Source organism: Salmo salar, chromosome 13, assembly GCF_965601325.2.
Source record: "Salmo salar chromosome 13, fSalSal1, whole genome shotgun sequence".
NCBI lineage: Eukaryota > Metazoa > Chordata > Actinopteri > Salmoniformes > Salmonidae > Salmo > Salmo salar.
In genome coordinates this window covers 78,691,303-78,716,644 of record NC_138303.1, presented here as the reverse complement: position 1 = coordinate 78,716,644, position 25,342 = coordinate 78,691,303, and the positions used below count along the sequence as shown (strand labels likewise).

The window sequence follows — 25,342 nt, the reverse complement described above, 5'->3', positions numbered from 1 at the left end:
GATAGGTATCAGTAGCTTCATGAGGCTTAATTCTGGCACGAATCACCTCCCAGCAGCGCGCATGCATTTCGACCTATCACACTCACAGCCGCCTACGTTCTATATGGAACACGATCTACTAACGATATACCGCTGTTAAGCAGACGTCGGTGAGATGTACAGTATGTGTGAGTAGTAGAACTACTCCAACAATGGTTTTGGACCTAACAGCAACTGGGAGCTAATGTTAGTGTAATGTTTACTCCAGGTCAGCAGGTGGCGTTGTGTACTGTACTGTTTTGACCACTATAAGTACATGTTTATGCAGTAGAAGAAGAGACCCCTCACCATAACAAATTATCGTGTGACGTGGCTAATCGGGGGTTTTGTAGCTATACCTTGCAAGATAACGAAGAAAATCAAGACTATTACACGAAAACTGGGATAAAATTGGTTAGTAACGTCAGTAGATGGCTTCTTCATCAAAACCATGTGGCTTCTTTCTTAGACATTTGTCTATCACCTAGAAGACTTGGGAGCAATGTCTTTATCATAGCAAGCTAACAGCTAGTTAAGGGGAAAGTGCAACAATGTCTAGCCATTGATGTGCTGTCACTGATGTTTTTTGGACACAGTTACGTTGGGCTCAGACAACTGTTATTTTAGCTAAACACTAACTATGAAAGTCTGAGTATCAGTCTCTAATCTCTGTAATTTAGTTTATCTAGGTAGCTAGATTTAATCTGCAAGAATAGCCTGTCACTGGACTTCTCTTGCCCCGGGTTGCGACCGGACTCAATTTGAGTAACGCCTGGGGCAATGTGAACTTCTACTGTACATCCCACTTGTTTTGACTTATTGATTGGATATAAATTATTTTAAATGTTGTTTATAGTTTCAATGAAACATTACACAAGATTTTTTTTTTTTTTTCATCCAATAACAACAGGTATGTGTTAAGATGTCAGACAGCGATGCCCCTGGTGACCCTGCTGGGAGTTCAGAGGTCGCAGAGACAGAGGCCCCACCACTGCAGATCCCCACTGTGACGCCACCAGACAGTGCTCCACAGGCACAACCTGGAGAGAGCACCACATACAACTCCACAGATGTCCCCCCAACCAGGAACGGAAGGAAGACCAGGAAGAGACCAGATCCAAAACCTCCAGTTGAAGTCCACAAGACTCAGGAGGAGAAACCTAAAGTAGATGGAGAGCCAGCCAAGGTAAGACATGCATGGATACAGCAGAGTGAAAGATTCAACAAGCTTAACTTCTAACCTTGGGGCCTGGATATGGTTTAGTTTTTTTTTATAGCTGTATAGGGTACAAATGATAGTCAGGTACAAATGTTTTCTCCCTCCATCTCTCTCTCTTCTCCAGACATCCAGTGAGTCAACAGTAGTCCAGGGAGGATGGGGCTACTGGGGGAGCTGGGGAAAGTCCATAATGTCAACGGCCTCGGCCACTGTGGCCACTGTAGGTGAGGAGAACCAAAAATTGTGTGTTCTGTTTGTGGCCATTTTGTGTTCTCATGGTGTTATGTTAAACAATATGTGTGCCCTTTCAGTGAGCATATGTAAACTTAAAAATATCTAAAAATACATTTTATTATGTTTGTTTCATTCTAAGGTCAAGGGATCACCCAGGCTATTGAGAAGGCAGAGACTTCTCTGGGAATCCCCAGCCCCACAGAGCTGTCTGCACAGATTGGAGAGGAGGACAAACAAGAGGGTAATGATGGCATACACCGGTCATCAACATGATCAACACATGAGTCATCACTCTAGATTTAGCATCAGCCGTGATAAGCCTTAGTATATTTAGGATGTGTTTGTTGTGGAGATGTAAAGTGCTTCACTGTTGTAGCTATGCACATTAAGTTGATGTCTGAGATGTACAGTGGGGTCTGAAATTGACACCCTTGATTAAGATGAGCAAAAATTACTATAAAATATTATATAGCTATATTGTATGCTACAATTTTTTTGTAAATATGTAATTGTATACTAATACAATTTCTCAGAAAGAGATTTTGACCTCTAACAAAGTTAGAGGTCAAAATGTACATCCCTGTTTTCAATAGCTCACCTTGCGAGGATAATGGCACTGAGCCTTTTTCTTAAATGTTTCATGAGTTGGAGAACGCATTGGGAGGGATCTTAGACCATTCCTCCATATAGAATCCTTTTAGATCCTTGATATCCTTTGACTGCGCTTATGCGCTGCCCTCTTCAATTCAATCCACAAGTTTTCAATGGGTTTCAAGTCTGGAGACTGAGATGGCCATTGCAAAATTTAGATTTTTGTGGCCAATTAACAATTTCTTTGTGGATTTTGGTGTGCTTAGGTTTATTGTCTTGCTGGAAGATCCACTTGCGACCAAGTTTCAGCCTCATTGCAGAGGCAACCAGGACATTTTAGCCAAGACAGTAACCCCAAGCACACATCAAAATCCAAAAGGAAATGAATATTTGGCCAGAAAATCAACATTTGCACTGGCCATCTCAGTCTCTGGACTTGAAACCCATTGAAAACCTGTGGTTTGAACTGAAGAATGTAGTTCATAAGCACAGACGAAAGATATCAAGGATCTGGAAGGATTCTGTATGTAGGAATGGTCTAAGATCCCTCCAAATGTGTTCTCCAACTCATGAAATTTTTGAAAAAGGCTGTGCTGTTACCCTCGCAAGATGAAGTATTGAAAACAGGAGTGTCGATAATTTTGACCCATAACTTTTTGAGAAGAAAAAAGGATTACTTCTTAAACATAATCTTTTGAGAAGAAAAAAGGATTACTTCTTAAACATAATCTCTTCCTCTGAGCAATTGTATTAGTATCAAATAATATAATTTCAGCAACAACAAAAAATTGCAAAGAGTATAGCTGAGTATTTGAAATATTTACTTTATACAGACTTTTTGCTCATCTTTATCAAAGGTGTCAATTATTTTGGACCCACTGTATTTTTACTTCTAGGTGAACCCAGTAATGAGACTGCTAAAGGGGAAGGAGATGGTGCATTGGCTATGGGAAGCGCCATTGGAATGTTCTCATCCCTCAGCAGTGTTGTTCAAAGCACCGTAAGAAACAATGCTTCTTTTCTTTTTTTTGGTGATTACCATCATATGTTGTTTATGGGCAAAAGTGACTTGGTTACTGACTAAATTAATATCTATATTTCAGGGTAAAACGGTCCTAATAGGGGGTTTAGATGCCTTGGAGTTCATAGGCAAGAAGACCATGGATGTCATAGCAGAGGGAGATCCAGGGTACAAGAAAACAAAGGGTCTGATGAACAGGACTAACACTCTTTCTCAGGTGAATATTGTTGAATGGATGTCAGAGAAGCCACCCCCAGTGTTGGGCTTACACCTTATTGGTGTTGGAAAGATTGAATTCAAGGTTTTTGTTTTGGCTGAAGGTCTTACGGGAGGCTAAGGAGAGAGAGGAGCAGGAAACAGCCAAGGAGATGTCCTCCGACACAGAAAATAAGGCCCATTACGGAATGCTGTTCGATGAATTCCAGGGCCTATCCCACCTGGAAGCTCTGGAGATTCTCTCCAGGGAGAGTGAGTCAAAGGTAATAATGAGCAAGTTCCACATTTTACTTTGTACAAAGAAACAAGTAAACAGCCTCTCAAAACATGATTGATTGTACACCGTGCACAGCCTACCATTGAAATCAGTACAACTTTTTGCTAGCTTTTGACGAAGGCCGTTAGGCCGATAAGTAAGCTTATTAAATATCAGTGATACTATCAAGAGCAGTGTGCGGTTTCCTTTTTCCTTCAACCTCTTGAGATATAAAAATGGATCCATGCCACTTTAAAATCTTCCTGGCTCCTTTTAGTAGATCCTATCTATGACTGAATCTGTTGTGTGGTGTAGGTAAAGTCTGTTCTGACCACTCTGTCTGGAGAGGAGCTGGACCAACTTAAAGAGGACCTGGAGCTCATAAAGGAACCCTTCTCTCTGGTGGAGTTTGATGAGGAGGAGGTGAATGAAAAGAAAGGTAGCCTATCGTCACAGAACTGTCACACAAAGTCTACTATCACAATGTTACATTTACGTTCTTTTAGTACTCACAACAGAAACAAAATACTTTTGGTGTATGCTTTTCTTCTGTGGGTGATAAGCCAACTGAAAAACATACAATGTGTTATCTTGTTTCTGTGATAATACAATGAACAAAATCAATACATTTTCTTTATTGATATTTATTTTCAGATGAAGATGGCGCTGAGTTTCTGAGGGAATTAACAGGGGCCCTGGATGGACTACACATATCCACAAAAGCTGACAAACTTGGCAAGGTTGGCACAATACATTTCTCTTTTGATTTCATTTAAAGCCAGAGATCTTTCTGTCTCATGCTAATGGTCCAATATTATAGCAGTGTTTGTTGCTATCTTCTGAAGAGTTTTGGTAGAACTGAGTTTTAAATGGACTGAGTTCACTACTCGTTTTCTGTGTATTTGTGCCTGCAGCAATTTTTATATTCTATATATTTCTGGATTCTGCATTCATTGCAATTCAGGCAGCACCTCTTCTCCAGTTGATAGATCACTAATCTCTAACCTATTTTCTCTCTGCAAACCACTTATCAGGTGAGTAAGAATGCATGTGACCAGATTGCCCAAATGACCAAACTCATAAAGGAAGAAGGGAATGAAGAGGAAGTGGCAAAAACCTATACTGTTGAGGTATGAAAAAATAAAATAAAAATGTGTATCAAGGTCATTATCTGACTGTGACTATTGGAATGGAGCTTTACTCCTTTCTGTTGTAACTACTGATGTGAGAGTTGTTGATTCCTCTCAGGATGTCCACTCGTCGGCCATCAGAAACCTGGCTGAGCTCACAGCCAGATCCATAGAGCAGTTCCACAAAGTGGCCGAGATGATCCTGTTCTGTACCAGCCAGGAGGTCACCACTCTGGAGCAGGCCAAAATCCTCTCGCAGTAAGTTCCTACACACGATCAGCCATCTACAGTGTTACATTACGAGTCATAGATACAGCCTTCAGAAAGTATTCACACCCCTTGACTTTTTCAGCCGGAATTTAAAATTGATTAACCTGTTGAGGACAGACATTCTGCTAGCGGAACCCCGTTCTGCTAGCGGAACCCCGTTCTGCTAGCGGAACCCCGTTCTGCTAGCGGAACCCCGTTCTGCTAGCGGAACCCCGTTCTGCTAGCGGAACCCCGTTGTGCTAGCGGAAACCCTAGCCAACAGCCAATGGCATCGCACGGCGCGAAATACAAAACCAACTAAAATACCACAATTCAATTTTCTCAAACAATCAACTATTTTACACCATTTTAAAGATAAGACTCTCGTTAATCTAACCACATTGTCCGATTTCAAAAAGGCTTTACAGCGAAAGCAAAACATTAGATTATGTTAGGAGAGTACATAGACACAAATAATCACACAGCCATTTTCCAAGCAAGCATATATGTCACATAAACCCAAACCACAGCTAAATGCAGCATTAACCTTTGATGATCTTCATCAGATGACACTCCTAGGACATTATGTTATACAATACATGCATGTTTTGTTCAATCAAGTTCATATTTATATCAAAAACCAGCTTTTTACATTAGCATGTGATGTTCAGAACTAGCATACCCACTGAAAACTTCCGGTGAATTGACTAAATTACTCATGATAAACGTTCACAAAATACATCATTATTTTAAGAATTATAGATACAGAACTCCTTTATGCAATCGCGGTGTCAGATTTTAAAATAGCTTTTCGGCGAAAGCACGAGTACATAGCTCGGCCATCACAGGCTAGCTAATTTCACACCCACCGAGTGTGGGGCTCACTAAACTCAGAATTACTAGTAGAAAAATTGGATTACCTTTGCTGTTCTTCGTCAGAATGCACTCCCAGGACTTCTACTTCAACAACAAATGTTGTTTTGGTTCCAAATAATCCATAGTTATATTCAAATAGCTCCGTTTTGTTCGTGCGTTCAGGTCACTACCCGAAGGGTGACGTGCGTTTCGTGACAAAAAAAATTCAAAATATTCCATTACCGTACTTAGAAGCATGTCAAACGCTGTTTAAAATCAATTTTTATGCAATTTTTCTCGTAAAATAGCGATAATATTCCAACCGGGCAACGTTGTATTCATTCAAAGACTGAAAGAAAAAAATGGAGTAGTCTCGTGAACGCGCATCTCAGTCTCACTGTCCCCAGGCTGACCACTTACAAATTCTGCTGCTGTTCTTTGCCCAGAGACAGCAGACACCCCATTCCACTTTCTGGCGGCTTTAGAGAGCCAATGGAAGCCTTAGAAAATGTCACGTTACAGCACAGATGCTGTATTTTCGATAGAGATGCCACAGAAGGACAACAAATTGTCAGACAGGGCACTTCCTGTATGGAATCTTCTCAGGTTTTGGCCTGCCATATGAGTTCTGTTATACTCAGACACCATTCAAACAGTTTTAGAAACTTTAGAGTGTTTTCTATCCAAATCTACTAATTATATGCATATTCTCGTTTGTGGGCAGGAGTAGTAACCAGATTAAATCGGGTACATTTTTTATCCGGCCGTGAAAATACTGCCCCCTATCCCAAATAAGTTACATTTTGATGTTGTCACTGGCCTACACACAATATCCCATAATGTCAAAGTGAAATTATGTTTTTAGAAATGTTTACAAATTAATTAAACGTTATCATCTGAAATGTCTTGTGTCAATAAGGATTCAATCCCTTTTTTATGGAACGTCTAAATAAATTCAGGAGTTAAAATGTGCTTAACCAGTCACATAAGTTGCATGGACTCACTTGGTGTACAATAATAGTGTTTAACATGATTTTTAAATGACTACCTTATCTCTTTACCCCACACATACAATTATCTGTAAGGTCACTCAGTTGAGCAGTGAATTTCCAACAGATTCAACCACAAAGACCAGAGCGGTTTTCCATTGCCTCGCAAAGAAGGGCACCTATTGGTAGATGGGTAAAAATAAAACAAAGCAGACATTGAATATCCCTTTGAGCATGGTGAAGTTATTAATTACACTTTGGATGGTGTATCAATACACCCAGTCACTACAAAGATACAGGCATCCTTCCTAACTCAGTTGTCGGAGAGGAAGGAAACCGCTAAGGGATTTCACCATGAGGCCAATGGTAACTTTTTAAAACAGTTAAAGAATATAATAGCTATGATGGGAGAAAGTTACTCTACAATACTAACCTAAATGACCGAGTGAAAAGAAGTAAGCCTGTACAGAATAAAAATATTCAAAAAAAAGTAACACGTTTCCAGGCATTAATGTAATACTGAAAAAAAATGTTGCAAAGAAAGTAACTTTGTCCTGAATACACCGCCTTATGTTTGGGGCAAATGCAATGCATCACTGAGAACCACTCTAAATATATTCAAGCATGGTGGTGGCTGCATCATGTTATGGGTATGTTTGTCATTGGCAAGGACTAGGGATTTAAAAAAAAAATTGGATGAAAGAACAATAGAGCTGAACACGGGCAAAATCCTAAAGGAAAACCTTGTTCAGTCTGCTTTCCAACAGACACTGGAAGACAAATTAACCTTTCAGCAGGACAATACCCTAAAACACAAGGCCAAATATACACTTTAGTTGCTTATCAATATGACATTGAATGTTCCTGAGTTGCCTAGTTAGTTTTGACTTAAATCTGCTTGAAAATCTATGGCAAGACTTGCTGTTAAAGATGATCAACAACCAACTTGACAGAAATTAATATATATATATTTTTTAAGACTAATGTGCAAATGTTGTACAATCCATGTGTGCAAAGCTCTTAGAGACTTACCCAGAAAGATTTACAGCTGTAATCACTGCCAAAGGTGATTCTAACATGTATTTACTCAGATGTGGGAATACTTATGTAAATGAGAGATTTCTGTATTTATGTTTCAATACATTTGCAAAATGTTCTAAAAACATGTTTTCACTTTGCCATTATGGGGTATTGTACGGAGATGGGTGAGGGAAAAAAAATTATATTTAATCCATTTTGAATTCAGGCTGTAACACAACAAAATGTGGAATACGTCAACAACAAAATGTGGAATACGTCAAAGGGTATGAATACTTTCTGAAGGCACCGTATAACTCTGGTTCACACCTCCGTAACCTGCAGACGTAATGTGTATTGATATCCTCATTGTTATCAATTAATGTTATCAATGTTGTCTCTACCTTCTTGCCCTTTGTGCTGTTGTCTGTGCCCAATAATGTTTTTACCATGTTTTGTTCTGCTACCATGTTGTGTTGCTACCATGTTGTTGTCATGTTGTATTTCTACAATGCTGTGTTGTCATATGTTGCTGTCTTGCTATGTTGTTTTAGGTCTCTCTTTATGTTGTGTTGTCTCTTGTCATGATGTGTGTTTTGCCCTACCGTTCAAAAGTTTGGGGTCACTTAGAAATGTCCTTGTTTTTGAAAGAAAATTAAAAAAAATGGCCATTAAAATAACATAACATTTATCAGAAATACAGTGTACAGTCGTGGCCAAAAGTTTTGAGAATGACACAAATATTAATTTTCACAAAGTCTGCTGCCTCAGTGTCTTTAGATATTTTTGTCAGATGTTACTATGGAATACTGAAGTATAATTACAAGCATTTCATAAGTGTCAAAGGCTTTTATTGACAATTACATGAAGTTGATGCAAAGAGTCAGTATTTGCAGTGTTGACCCTTCTTTTTCAAGACCTCTGCAATCCACCCTGGCATGCTGTCAATTAACTTCTGGACAACATCCTGACTGATGGCAGCCCATTCTTGCATAATCAATGCTTGGAGTTTGTCAGAATTTGTGGGTTTTTGTTTGTCTACCCGCCTCTTGAGGATTGACCACAAGTTCTCAATGGGATTAAGGTCTGGGGAGTTTCCTGGCCATGGACCCAAATATCGATGTTTTGTTCCCTAGCCACTTAGTTATCACTTTTGCCTTATGGAAAGGTGCTCCATCATGCTGGAAAAGGCATTGTTCATCACCAAACTGTTCCTGGATGGTTGGGAGAAGTTGCTCGCGGAGGATGTGTTGGTACCATTCTTTATTCATGGCTGTGTTCTTAGGCAAAATTGTGAGTGAGCCCACTCCCTTGGCTGAGAAGTAACCCCACACATGAATGGTCTCATGATGCTTTACTGTTGGCATGACACAGGACTGATGGTAGCGCTCACCTTGTCTTCTCCGGACAAGCTTTTTTTCCGGATGCCCCAAACAATCGGAAAGGGGATTCATCGGAGAAAATGACTTTACCCCAGTCCTCAGCAGTCCAATCCCTGTACCTTTTGCAGAATATCAGTCTGTCCCTGATGTTTTTCCTGGAGAGAAGTGGCTTCTTTGCTGCCCTTCTTGACACCAGGCCATCCTCCAAAAGTCTTCACCTCACTGTGCGTGCAGATGCACTCACACCTGCCTCCTGCCATTCCTGAGCAAGCTCTGTACTGGTGGTGCTCCGATCCCGCAGCTGAATCAACTTTAGGAGACTGTCCTGGCGCTTGCTGGACTTTCTTGGGTGCCCTGAAGCCTTCTTCACAACAATTGAACCGCTCTCCTTGAAGTTCGTGATGATCTGATAAATGGTTGATTTAGGTGCAATCTTACTGGCAGAAATATCCTTGCCTGTAAGCCCTTTTTGTGCAAAGCAATGATGACGGCACGTGTTTGCTTGCAGGTAACCATGGCTGACAGAGGAAGAACAATGATTCCAAGCACCACCCTCCTTTTGATGCTTCCAGTCTGTTATTCGAACTCAATCAGCATGACAGAGTGATCTCTACCCTTGTCCTCGTCAACACTCACACCTGTGTTAATGAGAGAATCATTGACATGATGTCAGCTGGTCCTTTTGTGGCAGGGCTGAAATGCAGTAGAAATGTTTTTGGGGGGATTCAGTTCATTTGCATGGCAAAGAGGGACTTTGCAATGAATTGCAATTCATCTGATCACTCTTCATAACATTCTGGAGTATATGCAAATTGCCATCATACAAACTGAGGCAGCAGGCTTTGTGAAAATGAATATTTGTCATTCTCAAAACTTTTGGCCACGACTGTAGATATTGTTAATGTTGTAAATTACTGTTGTGGCTGGAAACGGCAGATTTATTTAAAAATGGAGTATCTACATAGGCGTACAGAGGCCCATCAACAGCAACCATCACTCCTGTGTTCCAATGGCACGTAGTGTTCGCTAATCCAAGTTTATCATTTTTAAAAGGCTGATTGATCATTAGAAAAACCCTTTTGCAATTATGTTAGCACAGCTGAAAACTGTTCTTCTGATTTAAAGAAGCAATAAAACTGTCCTTTAGACTTCCCTGTGGCTCAGTTGGTAGAGCATGGTGTGTGCAACGCCAGGGTTGTGGGTTCGATTCCCACGGGGGGCCAGTACAAAAAAAAAAATGCATGAAATCAAAATGAAATGTCTGTATTCACTACTGTAAGTCGCTCTGGATAAGAGCGTCTGCTAAATGACTAAAATGTAAAATGTAAATGTAATTGAGTATCTGGAGCATCAGCATTTGTGGGTTCGATTACAGGCTCAAAATGGCCAGAAACAAAATACTTTCTTCTGAAACTCGTTAGTCTATTCTTGTTCTGAGAAATGAAGGCTATTCCATGCGAGAAATTGCCAAGAAACTGAAGATCTCGTACAACGCTGAGTACTATTCCCTTCACAGAATAGCTCTAACCAGAATAGAAGAGGAGTGGGAGGCCCCGATGCCCAACTGAGCAAGAGGACAAGTACATTAGTGTCTAGTTTGAGAAACAGATGCCTCAAGTCCTCAACTGGCAGCTTCATTAAATAGTACCCGCAAAACACCAGTCTCAACGTCAACAGTGAAGAGGCGACTCTGGGATGCTGGCCTTCTGGGTAGAGTTCCTCTGTCCAGTGTCTGTTTTGCCCATCTTAATCTTTTCTTTTTAATTGGCCAGTTTGAGATATGGCTTTTTCTTTGAAACTTTGCCTAGTAGGCCAGTATCCCGGAGTCGCCTCTTCCCCGTTGACGTTGAGACTGGTGTTTTGCAGGTACTATTTACTGAAGCTGCCATTTGAGGACTTGTGAGGCATCTGTTTCTCAAACTAGACACTCTAATGTACTTGTCCACTTGTTTAGTTGTGTATCGGGGCCTCCCACTCCTCTTTCGATTCTGGTTACAGCAAGTTTGCGCTGTTCTGTGAAGGGAGTGGTACACAGCGTTGTACGAGATCTTCAGTTTCTTGGCAATTCTTCGCATGGAATAGCCTTCATTTCTCAGAACAAGAATAGTCTGAGTTTCAAAAGAAAGTGCTTTGTTTTCTAATGCTCAATTAGCCTTTTAAAATTATACACTTGGATTAGCTAACACAACGTGCCATTGAAACACAGGAGTGATGGTTGCTGATAATGGGCCTACGTAGATATTCCATAAAAATCAGCTGTTTCCAGCTACGATTGTGAATGACTGTCTTCACTGTATTTCTGATCAATTTTGTTATTTTAATGTAAAAAAAAAAAATATCTTTCAAAAACAAGGACATTTCTAAGTGACCCCCCCCAAACGTTTGAAAAGTTGTGTGTGTTGTATATAAATAATACACATACACACACACACACACACACAGTTGAAGTTCGGAAGTTTACATACACTTAGGTTGGAGTCATTAAAACTCGTTTTTCAACCACTCCACAAATTTCTTGTTAACAAACTATAATTTTGGCAAGTCGGTTAGGACATCTACTTTGTGCATGACACAAGTCATTTTTCCAACAATTGTTTACAGACAGATTATTTCACTTATAATTCACTGTATCACAATTCCAGTGGGTCAGAAGTTTACAAACACTAAGTTGACTGTGCCTTTAAACAGCTTGGTAAATTCCAGAAAATGATGTCATGACTTTACAAGCTTCTGATTGACATAATATTTGAGTCAATTGGAGGTGTACCTGTGGATGTATTTCAAGGCCTACCTTTCAACTCAGTGCCTCTTTGCTTGACATCATGGGGAAATCAGCCAAGATCTCAGAAAAAATTTGTAGACCTCCACAAGTCTGGTTCATCCCTGGGAGCAATTTCCAAACGCCTGAAGGTACCACGTTCATCTGTACAAACAATAGTACGCAAGTATAAACACCATGGGACCACATAGCCATCCTACCGCTCAGGAAGGAGACGCGTTCTGTTTCCTAGAGATGAATGTACTTTGGTGTGAGAAGTGCAAATCAATCCCAGAACAACAGCAAAGGACCTTGTGAAGATGCTGGAGGAAACGGGTACAAAAGTATCTATAGCCACAGTAAAACGAGTCCTATATCGACATAACCTGAAAGGCCGCTCAGCAAGGAAGAAGCCACTGCTCCAAAACCGCCATAAAAAAGCCAGACTACGGTTTGCAACTGGAGAAATGTCCTCTGGTCTGATGAATCAAAAATAGAACTGTTTGGCCATAATGACCATCGTTATGTTTGGAAGAAAAGGGGGGAGGCTTGCAAGCCGAAGAACACCATCCCAACCGTGATGCACGGGGGTGGCAGCATCATGTTGTGGGGGTGCTTTGGTGCAGGAGGGACTGGTGCACTTCACAAAATAGATGGCATCATGAGGATGGAAAATTATGTGGATATATTGAAGCAACATCTGAAGACATCAGTCAGGAAGTTAAAGCTTGGTCGCAAATGGGTCTTCCAAATGGACAATGACCCCAAGCATACTTCCAAAGTTGTGGCAAAATGGCATAAGGACAACAAAGTCAAGGTATTGGAGTGGCCATCACAAAGCCCTGACCTCAATCCTATAGAAAATTTGTGGGCAGAACTGAAAAAGCGTGTGCGAGCAAGAATGCCTACAAACCTGACTCAGTTACACCAGCTCTGTCAGGAGGAATGGGACAAAATTCACCCAACTTATTGTGGGAAGCTTGTGGAAGGCTACCTGAAACGTTTGACCCAAGTTAAATAATGTATTCGTAATACTCAATTAGTATTTGGTAGCATGTAAACTTCTGGCCCACTGGGAATGTGATGGAAAAAAATAAAAGCTGAAATAAATAATTCTCTCCAATTATTCTGACATTTCACATTCTTATGTATTTGGTTAAGGTGTATGTAAACGTCTGACTTTATGTATGTATGTTTTATTTTTTTAATTTTTATCCCAAGCCCCCGTCCCCACAGGAGGCCTTTTGGTAGTCCGTCATTGTAAATAAGAATTTGTTCTTAACTGACTTGCCTAGTTAAATAAAGGTTATAAAAATATAAATATCCTAGTACGTGATTGGGCTTTAACTCAACATTTTGTTCTCCCCTTACAGAATAACAATTGTTTTGTGTAAAGAGATATCACTACTTTCCAAGAAGTTCACCACCTGTTTAACTACAATAGGGGTAAGATGGTAATTCTTTACGAACCTATATCACAAAGTATATTTAGCCTATCTCTTAGCTTACACTCTTCGAAGCTACATTCACAGAACTCGGCTTCAGATGTTAATATTCAAGGTCTTGCACAGCAACTTTTCGTCATGGAACTTGTGTACTGCATCACTATGACAACTAATAAATGGTATTTTGAGTTTCACAAAGTAATCAACCTTACTTTAAAGCAGTGGTATTCAAAGTCGTGGTCATGACCCCTAGTGCGTCGCGGGGGAATTTAAGTGTGGTCCCTAAAATAAATGAAAAGATTATTGTATGGGACAATATACAAATGTGTTTGGGAATGATAAGTTGATTTAATGAGATGAAAATGTAATTATTTGAAGGTTATTTGTTGATTTTAAAAAATGACAGATTTTAAGGTTGTCCTCAGATTTGGGCAGGGGTTGGGAAAAAGTGGAAGTCAAATTTCAGCTGGACCTTGTGTGCCATTGGCCAATAAAGTGATCTTCAACAAAAAATATGGTGGTGGATCTTGATTTTATGGGGCTATTTTGCTTTCACTTGTCTTGGGGCCCTTAAGGTCAATGGCATCATGAACTTGACCCAGTACCAGGATATTTTATCCAAGACAATAACCCCAAGCACACATCAACATCCACAAAGAAATGGTTAATTGGCCACAAAATCAACATTTTGCAATGGCCATCTCCATTCTCTGGACTTGAAACCCATTGAAAACCTGTTGGTTAAATTGAAGAGGGCAGAGCATAAGCACAGACGAAGGATATCAAGAATTTGGAAGAATTATGTATGGAGAAATGGTCTAAGATCCCTCCCAATGTGTTCTCCAACTCAAACATTTTAGAAAAAGGCTCAGTGCCGTTATCCTCGCAAGGTGCTGTATTGAAAGCGAGTGTCAATTTTGACCCTTACCTATTGGACAAACTTGTTAAACAAAATCTCTTTCTCGGGGGAAATGTATTAGTATAATGTAAAGTAAGAGTACAGATTGTTGTACTTTTTTGATAAAGATAAGAGGGATGAGAATTTTATTAATTGAAGGTTACTTGTTGATGTAAAAATCTAAAATATACAGATTTTAAGGTTGTAATCAGATTTGGGTAGGGGTGTGGTCCCAGAAATGATGGCATAAGAAAATGGTGCCCTGCTGAAAAAGTTTAAAAACCACTGCTTTAAAGAGCTTCAATCCATTAAAAAATGAGTTGCAGGGTGGTCGGTAACAAGTTGATGCAATCTTTCCATGCTGCAATGCTGACATTAATAATTCTAATGGAGATTCCTTTAGTTAATTAGACCCATAGAGTAGTGTAAATCAGTCTGAATATGTGTATAAGATTCCTGGTTCACTGAGTCCAGAGACTAATAAGAGCAAAACATTTTGTTTTGCAGTCAAATAAAAAGGGAGATGTCCTCAATCCACTCATAACAGGAGTATTCTTGGAGGTTTGTATTATTGTGCATCGCTGCATATCACATAATTCTGTCTGACACCTGAACATTGTGTGTGTGATTTATAAATGTGCTACATTGTTTAAGTATCTACAGTATGTATCTCCTTTTCTTTAGGCTTCCAACAGTGCATCGTACATCCAGGATGCCTTCCAGCTCCTCATGCCTGTATTGGAGGTGTCCCACATTCAAAGGAGTGCTGACTCCAGCCAACAGTGACCGTATCCCTCTCTCTGCTGTGCTAGCAAGGGACACTGACAAACAAAAGCATTGACATGTCATTGCGGTTTTAAAAACATTTACTTCCTCAGCTTTCATTCTTATTTAGTTTGAAGCTTAAACTAAATTGTCATGCCTCAGAAGAAATGCATCTTTGATAGTGTTTACTCGTCGTATTGTAATGCTTTTGCTGTTGTGTAGCACAGTAGATAGACCAATGCACATTATTTGAGGAGTCGAGCTGACGTGTTTGAATGACACTGACATCTGCATTTTTCACGTGTCCATGTCTCGATTTAACAGTTACTATGATTCAATTCATTATTCATAACACCAGGATTCAGGATAACCGCAAGTACTTATCTGTAATACAGACACCTGTATACTTGGTTGAGTGTGATATCGCTTTGCCATACCTCCCTGTTTATCTGCAGATGTAATGTATGAACTGAATATTAGTAATTGAATGAATTAACTATTTTAATTGTGTTTTAATGTGAAAAGTGGTAACTTGTGTCTTGGAACTATATCAGGTTTTCCTTTGACATTTGGAGCTACATAACCGTCAGGTATTTTATGCTTTCCAAATCAAAGTAATGTCTTAAACAAAATCCTATTACAGCTTTGTATTGATTATTGTGGAATACCAAAGCCCAAATGAAGATTTGAATAAATATGACACTTTGTAAAGCATTTAGTATGTAAAAACCTTTGCAAGCCAATGAACTCCTGGATAATTGGGTCTTTATTGTGCTGAAAACTTACTGTACATGGGGGTCATGACGACAAACCACATTGGCAACTATACATTTCAAAACTATAGATATGTAGCTAGCTATAATAATGTAATGCATTTTTCTTGGGGGAAATGGCTGAATATGCTCCGCGCTCTTTAGCGACTACAATCAGGCTATTTGGGCCAGAGCTTCAAGTGAGAGTGAAGGTGCGCTTTTTTTCTTCACTGCGCCTGCGTAGATGTTTCTTTGACTTCCGATAACAGCTAGTAAGCCAACGTTATCCAGTAACGTTAGCTATCAAGTACTATCAGTAGCCCCAGCAGAAGTACAAGATCATACGACGGATCAGGTAAACATTGTTATTTGTGGTTTATACGGTTCATAGTAGTCTAGCTAATACCATAATATGTGAGTCCAGCAAATTACCCAAGTGAGTTGGCTAGCTATCCTGCTGTTTTCCAGCTAACGTTAGCTTGTCATCTTCATACTAACCAAACGAACCAACGCTAGCAAACTGAGAACGTTAGTTAGCCATTTCGCTAACTAGTCTAAACTAATTCGACTAGCTACTGTTGAATGTGTTATGGAAGATTGCAGCGATGTGACAAGTTCGTAATTGGATATCACCAAATTGGGAGAAAAGGGGGGTAAAATAAAAACATTGTTATGGAATATTGACGAGGTAGTTAACCTCCAGTGTGGCTAGATAACAAATGTTATCTACCATTAACATACTATGTTTCCCCCTGTAACTGAGTTAGCTGTTATCATTGTGGTAGTTAGCTAACTACCTAGCTTGTCCGTCATTTCATTTTTGCGAGCTAGCTAGTTAACCAAGTGTTTGTACAAGAAACGTTCACAATTTGCAGAAAACAAAGTGGAGTCGTTTATCCAGCCAAACTCGCTTGCTCTTGAACTACCAGCTAACTATTATCCCTCATATCGCAGTGATGATATCCAGGCCAGTCAGGTTTTGATTTAAGCGCCCAGCCATGAAGTGGGTTTGATGCTGAATCCAGCTACTGCACACAGTTTTAACTAGCTATCATTTTGCATATAAAATGTAATGGTTGATTAGCGGAATGGCCTACATTAATTTAAACCTCTTGTTCCCAGAAAGTTTTTTTTTCTTCACCAGACTGCTCCCTGAAGGTGCCGCAGAATTATCGGTGTTTTCAGTCCTTTCCTCAACCTGCAAAAATGCCAGCCGCACTTGCAGATACCAGTCAGATTATCTGTGAGGTCTGGGCAAGCAATGTGGAGGAGGAAATGAGGAAAATCCGACAGATAATTCAAAGCTACAACTCCATTGCCATGGTAATCTATCGTGCCAAATATGCCTATACCCTATTTATAATTTATGCATAGTAGGTCTGGGAAGGTTTTGATATTTATTGCATTAAAACATTTTTCCGTCATTTAATGATGTCCTCCTTGTTCCACCAGGACACAGAATTCCCCGGAGTAGTAGTTCGACCCATTGGCGAGTTTCGCAGCACAGTAGATTACCAGTATCAACTCTTGAGGTGCAATGTGGACCTTCTGAAAATCATCCAATTGGGACTGTCGTTTATGAACGAGGATGGAGACTATCCTCCTGGAACAACAACATGGCAGTTCAATTTCAAATTTAATTTAACGTGGGTGTTATTCCTTACATCCTTTTTACAATACAGCATAGCCAGTGATGAAATTAAAACTAGCATGCTTATGCTTATTTGGGTAGGATTTGTTGCCTCATTAGAAGACTTGAGTAATAGTTTGTTTTGCTCCTTTCTGGAAAAAAGACTGATGTTCTTTTGTAAACAGAGAGGATATGTACTCCCAGGACTCAATAGACCTACTCCAAAACTCCGGCCTCCAATTCAAAAAGCACGAGGAAGAGGGGATCGACACACTCTACTTTGCTGAGCTCCTGATGACATCTGGTTTAGTGCTGTGTGAAAATGTCAAGTGGCTCTCCTTTCACAGGTAGGGATGTGTGGAGAAATGTCAGTGGGCCTAGGCCCTAGTTTTTCCTGGTGACCAGGTTAAACTCTGGGCCCAAGTCATTAAAACTCACAACAGTGCCTCAATTGTCATTTGAGAAATGTTATAATGATCTACCTGCTGTTCTTCTCATTTGCAGCGGGTATGATTTTGGCTACTTGGTGAAGCTCTTAACGGACACTCGCCTACCTGAGGAGGAACATGAGTTCTTCCAGATCCTCAATCTCTTCTTCCCTGCAATCTATGATGTGAAATATCTGATGAAAAGCTGTAAGAACTTAAAGGTAAAGACACATTCCTGGTAATTTGCTTATTCATTATGTTATGGTATTAGCAAAGCCAATGAAAGTACTGTTGGCTGTAAAGTGTGTCCGACAGTTTGAATCTGAGTCTCATGCATGCCTCAACTTTGTTGGCATGCTTAGCTTGATTAGCTAATGCAAGTCTTCGGGTCTCAGACAAGGTTACTCATCACACAAGCGTGGCTCACTGAACCGCTTCAGCTACACAAGCAATGGTGGCCTATTGGTAAAGAAATGTGACTGACATGAAATGTCATTTGACTTCCCCAAAGGCTGAGGCAGAGCATATGGCTCCAGTTGGCTGACTGTTATCTGTGTGTTTGTTCAGGGAGGACTCCAGGAGGTGGCTGACCAGCTGGAACTGAAGAGGATTGGGAGACAGCACCAGGCCGGTTCCGATTCACTGCTCACAGGGATGGCATTCTTTAGGATGAAAGAGGTACCTATTCTATTCCTAATGTCTCCTGTCTTCCATGACATTTTCAACATTTTGCTTACACCTGTCAAGTCTTTTCAAATCAGTGGTCAGGAAGGAAAATAACCTTTTTAAGATTGACAGTCCCAGTTCAAGGTGTAGAAACTATCCTTGATGATGGGGACGTGCATCTTGGGAGAAACTGAGTCTGACAATGTTTCTGTTACTTGAAACTTCTGAAGTAAGTTGTCTTTTGCAGCTTTTCTTTGAAGACAACATTGATGATGCAAAGTATTGTGGGCGATTGTATGGATTGGGCTCTGGGTCCACTCAAAATCAGAACGGCATCTCAAGCTCTTCCCAAGAGGAAACTAACAACAAGCACTGACCGACCACGAGGCCATCAAGTGGAAGACTCACTTGTTTTATCCCATCCGGTAGATGTTTCTCTTCTCCCCTCACTCCCAGAAGAAAACATGAGATTAATTTCTGTATCGAACTTCACCAGCTGCAAAAAGGGCATTGGTTACCACAGACTCTCCTCTTGAAACCATTTTGTTCTGTCATAGTTGATTTTACTGCGTATTGTCACCAGTCAAATTCCCTATTGTACCACCATTGAGCCTTTCTAGCGCCCATCTCACAGGTCTAGTATTCGGAAACCTTTTATCTGTGTGTTACAGCATTGCAGTAACTACCATTCTTTTAAAAGCATGGGACCAGCTCTTGTATTGTACTGCAAATGATGTGTATGCATTTAAGTGCTCCCAAATCATTTCAGTGTTGGATACATGCTTGTAGGGATTGTACACTTAAAAAAAAAAAAAAAATGATGCTGGACAGATATGTAAAATTTCACTGCAGCCAACCTGTTTTAACATTTTCCTTTCAGGAAGGAGATTTTTAGGTGGGTACCAGGTTGGTCTGAGTATGAACTTGTTACAGGTGCACCCTGCAGTTCTGTGTAACATTTGCTTTTAATTTGTTCACTGCTCAGTTTAAACAGATGTTTTTGGTTGCTATTGTTTTTACAACATACATTGTTTGAAACAGTTGTATATTAAAACATTTTCTATTTTCAATGTGACATTTTTTGTATTTTGTCATGTCTTGTTTTAAGGCATGCCCTACAATGTATTTCCTATATTTAGGCATGACTTACTGAATCAATTGTCCCTGTTTAAGGTTGAATTGGGTTACGTAGTTGGGCTACATTCTGTCACGTAACATAGCTACTTGACGTTTCATCCATATTGTATCCTCTTCATTATTGTGCCTAGGCTAGCATACATTTCTTCTTCCCAGACCAAGCTTTAGCCGTTAAAAACTGACAGAGCAAGACCTGCATCTGATTTAAAAAGGGTCTAAGTTGACTTGGACAGGTTCATTTCCACCCTGAGGTAGTTGGATCCTCTGCATAATTAAGGCTTTTCCACGTATTCCTCAACATGAGGGATACTCGGAGCAAGGTAATGTACACAGAATTGCGTGCCATTGTTTTGTAAATATGGGGTTCTAGGACATTGCATATAAGTGCAATAAGTATCAAACAGCATTACTTCAGTCATTTCATTCCAGACTAAAATGCTACACCTGATGAATCAGTACATCAATTTATTTCATAATTTTAAGCTGGTGTTCATATACCCAAATCTCATGTAAGTCAGATGTATTTTAGTGAAAAGGTTTACTGATATACAGTGCCTTCGGAAAGTATTCAGACCCCTTCACTTTTTCAACATTTTAAGTTACAACCCTTATTCTAAAATGGATTTAAGAAATCCTCAGCAATCTACACACATTACCCCATAATGACAAAGTGAAAACAGAATTTTAGGAATGTTAGCTAATTTAGAAAAAGTATTCAGACCCTTTGCTGTGAGACTTGAAATTGAGCTCCATTGCACCCTTGATGTTTCTACAACTTGATTGGATTTCACCTGTGGTAAGTTCAATTGATTGGACATGATTTGGAAAGGCACACACCTGTCTATATAAGATCCCATAGTTGACAGTGCATGTCAGAGCATAAACCAAACCATGAGCTTGATGGAATTGTCCAGGCACAGATCTGGGGAAGGTTACCAAAACATTTCTGCACCATTGATGGTCCCAAGAACACAGTGGCCTCCATCAATCTTAAATGGAAGAAGTTTGGAACCACCAAGACTTCTTAGAGCTGACCGCCCAGCCAAACTGAGTAATTGGGAGAAGGGCCTTGGTCACTAGTCAGGATCGAGGCAGAGATGAACAGAGCAAAGTACAGCAAGAACCTTGATGAAAACCTGCTCAGGACCTCAGACTAAGGCGAAGGTCCACCTTCCAACAGGACAACGACCCTAAGCACACAGTCAAGACGACGCAGGAGTGGCTTTGGGAAAAGTCTCTGAACTCCTTGAGCCTGGACTTGAACCCGATCGAACATCTTTGGAGAGACCTAGAAATAGCTGTGCAGCAACACTCCCCATCCAATCTGATAGAGCTTGAGAGGATCTGCAGACAAGAATGGGAGACACTCCTCAAATGCAGGTGTGCCAAGCTTGTAGCGTCATAGCCAAGAAGACTCCAGGCTGTAATCGCTGCCAAAGGTTCTTCAATAAAGTAGAGTAACGGGTCTGAATACTTATGTAAATATGATATTCAATGTTTTTATTTTGAATAAATTAGTTAAAGTGTAAACCTATTTTTGCTTTGTCATTATGGGGTATTGTGTGTAGATTGATAGGGAAAAAATGATTTAATCAATTTTAGAATAAGGCTTGTCGTGGTAATTATTCTAATCAAAGGAGAGACTGAGAACCTGAGCAGAATGGGTCAAAAGATTAGGATTTGTATGAAAGAAATTAATAATTCACAGCAGACAGTATCTGCTGTGTAGACTGTTCTCATTGTAAGGAAACCAGGGCTTGGCCCCCAAGACGAGGGTCCTCTCATCCATACCCGAGCCATCTCCTCCCTGGTACCTCAGTACACAAACACCAACTCATTCTATGGAATATTGTCTTATCACCAAGCCATTGTAAATCAACTGTCAGCATTAAGCCTCAGAGGCTTCTCTCACAGACACATGAGTGTTCTCAGAAAAACAGAGTGAATGTACTAATATTAATATACTAATATGAAAGTATTGTGATTAATATGTTGTAATTCTACCACATTCCCCCATTTTGAGACTCAATCTCAACTTTAAAGATTTACAACTTTAAAAAATACATTAATAAAAATGAAACAAAGAACTAACAAACATATAGGATCATTTTTCCCCCTTGCACTAGTCTATTACCATCCATTGGGTCACTGAGCTTATAACCTTAACCTAGTGCATAAATTCTTCATAGAACAAGAAACATTAAAGCAATAATGAATTGCATGGGTTCCGCATGTGACCGGTTGCTATAGCACGGGCTCAGCTTCCTCCGAAGAAACTGAGCACTGTCTCCCGACTTCCCCTCCAACACATATTCTGAGCGTTCTACCGATTTCTTTGGTGAGGTCATGATACACAGTCACCTGCACGAACCCATGAAGAAAAACAAAAGATACATACAGTTTATATGATTCAAGGTTATATCTTCATAGACAGTGACAAGCAAATATTTAATCCATAATGCAATGCATGCAACAATGGAGTTTAATAAAATAAGCTTTAGTTATCTAGCACACTCCAATGGATCAGCATGGTGGAAACAACTATTTCCATTCCTATAGTACCATCTGTAGAAACTAATCTTGTTGGACAAATCCAGGTAGTGACTCCTGGTTTAAGTAACATTTATTCAGTTTGGTGCCTAATGAACAAGACCCAGGACAAGTATTATGATTCCACTATTTATAACGCAACAACTATGGACTATATGACCATTAGCATAAACCTGCCATAGTTCCTGAGTATTATCATCAAAAATGTAATTTGGTAATGGATATAGGTCAAATAGATTAGGCTTAGTTTCACTCTCAGGATCAGAGTTCACCCTCTCCATTCACCAGGGCATGCTGAGAATAGTGTCAACATCTTTAGTACACACCTTCTTTACCCATGTTAGCATAACAACAAAACAATCAATCCATAATACATGAATTGCTCCACTCATATAGTTATCAATATACTAAAACTTACTCAAATCAGTAAGTTTTCAAAATGATTCAGTTTCCATATCATAATCAAAACTATCCATCCCAAATTTAGAATGAAAATGCTCAGTGATTCACATTGGTCCTATCACTCAAAGTTAAAACCCTCAACTTAGCACACAACGACACTGGCAGAATGTACATTTATATTAACATACAGTATAATTCATCTTATTCTAACATCTTTTTCATTACGATGTATAATTACAGATCAGTATCTCAATGCATTCTTTACTATACATTTAGCAGTGTTTAGACCTCAATCAACCTGATACCCCAAATAACAATTTTAGACAAGTCTAAATCAATTATGGCAACAGTTGACCAACTCCTTCCTTCCCCGGCACTCAATCTTCTGGCGTCTCTTCATTTTCTTCTTCAGGTAGATTTACAGTCCAAAGTGGATGGCCCATGATAATGTCCCAATTTCAATGTCTCACCTGAGCCGCCACCATCTATACCACCCATTATGTCTTGTCCATTTGTCAACCAGTATACCACCAACATGAGAGAAGCTTGGAACAGATCTTTCTCCATGCTCACTCCACATGGACTCCTGTCACACTCCTGAGAGAAAAGGCATGAGAGAAAAAGAAGTTGATAGCTTTGATTGGATGCTTTGTACAGGTTACTGACTCAGGTCTGTCTGTAGAAGAGGTGCAGGACCATACTGAACGCCATTTTCTTCTTCAGCTGGTCAGAGGGGTTTTTAGGTTCACACCGTTCTCGGCCGAATTATCCCTGCCATGCATTAAGACACCATCCGTAGTCACCTTCACCATAACCTTGAGAGAGAACAGATCAGAACAACAGTTTAGTTTATTTCTGATTCAGGAAATCCAGACAATCATTGACTATATGACATATTATTACTTTTACCAATATTCTTAATACAAATTTCTAAGACAAATGTGAAAAAGAATAACACATTCTGTAGAATCTTTTTCCAAATTGGCTTATACACCCCTTATCACACTGTCGACCTCATCGCAGAGCCAGAGGATCAGGAAGTTAGAACTCCCAACAATCCAGCAGACCCAATCTGGTGAGATTTGAATCGGAACAAAATAAACAACACAACAATACTCTCCATACACTCAAGGTGTGTAAAATTCAATCCAAAAACTCACATCGTGATTAATGTGTAAAAAAACACAGCAAATCAAATTAGAATTACTACCCATAATAACTCCACCCAAAAAAATGTTTACCCATATGTCATAGGAAAATAGACTTAAGACAGCCTCCCCTTATTCAAGGATAGCCCTCTCTTTCCCCCGTGGCCCGAATCACGAATATGGTTATGAACTATACACTTCTTCATAATTATCAGTATTACATATGACCTTTAATCTAACCACGTTTTACGATTTCAAAAAGGTTTTACGGCGAAAGCACAAATTTAGAGTATGTTAGGACAGTACATTTACAAGAGTTGTGTGTAATGTTTTGTCAAGTCAAAGACAGGGTCACCAAAACCATAAAACCAGCTAAAATGATGCACTAACCTTTTACAATCTCCATCAGATGACACTCCTAGGACATTATGTTAGACAATGCATGCATTTTTAGTTCTATCAAGTTCATATTTATATCCAAAAACAGCGTTTTACTATGGCATTGATGTTGAGGAAATCGTTTCCCTCCAATAACCGGCAGTCAAGTCAGCGTCACAAATTAAATAATTAAAATGAGAAAACATTGGTAAAATATTATATTGTCATTTAAAGAATTATAGATTTACATCTCTTGAACGCAATCAACTTGCCAGATTTAAAAATAACCATACTGGGAAATCACACTTTGCAATAATCTGAGCACTGCGCCCAGAAAAATACGCGTTGTACAGACTAGACGTCATGTTGGGGAGATCTAAAATCGAAAATACTATGTAAATAATCCATTACCTTTGATTCTCTTCATCAGATGTCACTTCCAGGTATCACAGGTCCATAACGAATGTAGTTTTGTTCAAAAAAGCTCATCATTTATGTCCAAAAATCTCCGTCTTGTTAGCACATGATCTAAGCCAGCCGGACTTCTCGTCATGAACGAGGGGAAAAAATATATTTCCGTTCGTTCAAACATGTCAAACGTTGTATAGCATAAATCATTAGGGCCTTTTTTAACCAGAACATGAATAATATTCAAGGTGGACGAATGCATACTCTTTTATAACGTATTGGAACGAGGGTACCCAACATGAACTCGCGCGCCAGGTGTCTAATGGGACATCATCGTTCCATGGCTCTTGTTCGGTCAGATCTCCCTCCAGAAGACTCAAAACACTTTGTAAAGGCTGGTGACATCTAGTGGAAGCAATAGGAAGTGCCAAAATATTCCTAAACCCCTGTGTTTTTCAATGGGATAGGTTTAAAGTCAATACAACACATCAGGTATCCACTTCCTGTCAGAAAATGTCTCAGGGTTTTGCCTGCCAAATGAGTTCTGTTATACTCAGACACCATTCAAACAGTTTTAGAAACTTTAGAGTTTTCTATCCAAATCTACTAATTATATGCATATTCCAGTTACTGGGCAGGAGTAGTACCCAGATTAAATCGGGTACGTTTTTTATCCGGCCGTGAAAATACTGCCCCCTATCCCAAACAGGTTTTAAACAACAGGTTTATATTTTTACTAAATCAATGCAAAAGGTTAAAGTTATAACATTCCTGAAAAGGGAGACCAGTCATGTACCGGA

General features: G+C 39.7%; 2 protein-coding genes across 3 annotated transcripts; both read left to right on the top strand.

The window, feature by feature from the left end:
- The first annotated feature begins 332 nt into the window (after positions 1-332).
- Positions 333-15,754, top strand: fam114a2 (family with sequence similarity 114 member A2). The gene is given in 14 exon segments (NM_001173860.1): positions 333-432; positions 929-1,204; positions 1,362-1,461; positions 1,611-1,712; positions 2,959-3,062; positions 3,166-3,300; positions 3,404-3,562; positions 3,871-3,994; positions 4,210-4,295; positions 4,590-4,685; positions 4,804-4,943; positions 13,309-13,381; positions 14,786-14,839; positions 14,963-15,754. Coding segments are annotated over 13 exon segments (1,539 nt in total). The 5' UTR covers positions 333-432; positions 929-940; the 3' UTR covers positions 15,065-15,754.
- Positions 15,755-16,031: 277 nt separating this feature from the next.
- cnot8 (CCR4-NOT transcription complex, subunit 8) lies at positions 16,032-19,589 on the top strand. 2 transcript variants are annotated; one of them, XM_014137965.3, is made up of 7 exons: positions 16,032-16,150; positions 16,918-17,118; positions 17,248-17,441; positions 17,611-17,772; positions 17,930-18,074; positions 18,421-18,531; positions 18,767-19,589. In XM_014137965.3, the coding sequence occupies exons 2-7, from the start codon at positions 17,002-17,004 to the stop codon at positions 18,893-18,895; spliced, it is 858 nt and encodes a 285-aa protein (XP_013993440.1). In that variant the 5' UTR covers positions 16,032-16,150; positions 16,918-17,001; the 3' UTR covers positions 18,896-19,589. The 2 variants fall into 2 exon arrangements, with proteins under 2 accessions (XP_013993440.1, XP_013993442.1); XM_014137967.3 differs by having other exon boundaries at positions 16,043-16,150; positions 16,922-17,118.
- Positions 19,590-25,342: the final 5,753 nt, after the last annotated feature.

Excerpts from the sequence above, each read along its gene's own strand:
- cnot8 (XM_014137965.3), top strand. The coding sequence starts at position 17,002 with ATGCCAGCCGCACTTGCAGATACCAGTCAGATTATCTGTGAGGTCTGG. Across the intron at positions 17,119-17,247 it reads GCTACAACTCCATTGCCATG|GACACAGAATTCCCCGGAGT; the intron begins GTAATCTATCGT and ends TTGTTCCACCAG. Across the intron at positions 17,442-17,610 it reads AATTTCAAATTTAATTTAAC|AGAGGATATGTACTCCCAGG; the intron begins GTGGGTGTTATT and ends TTTTGTAAACAG.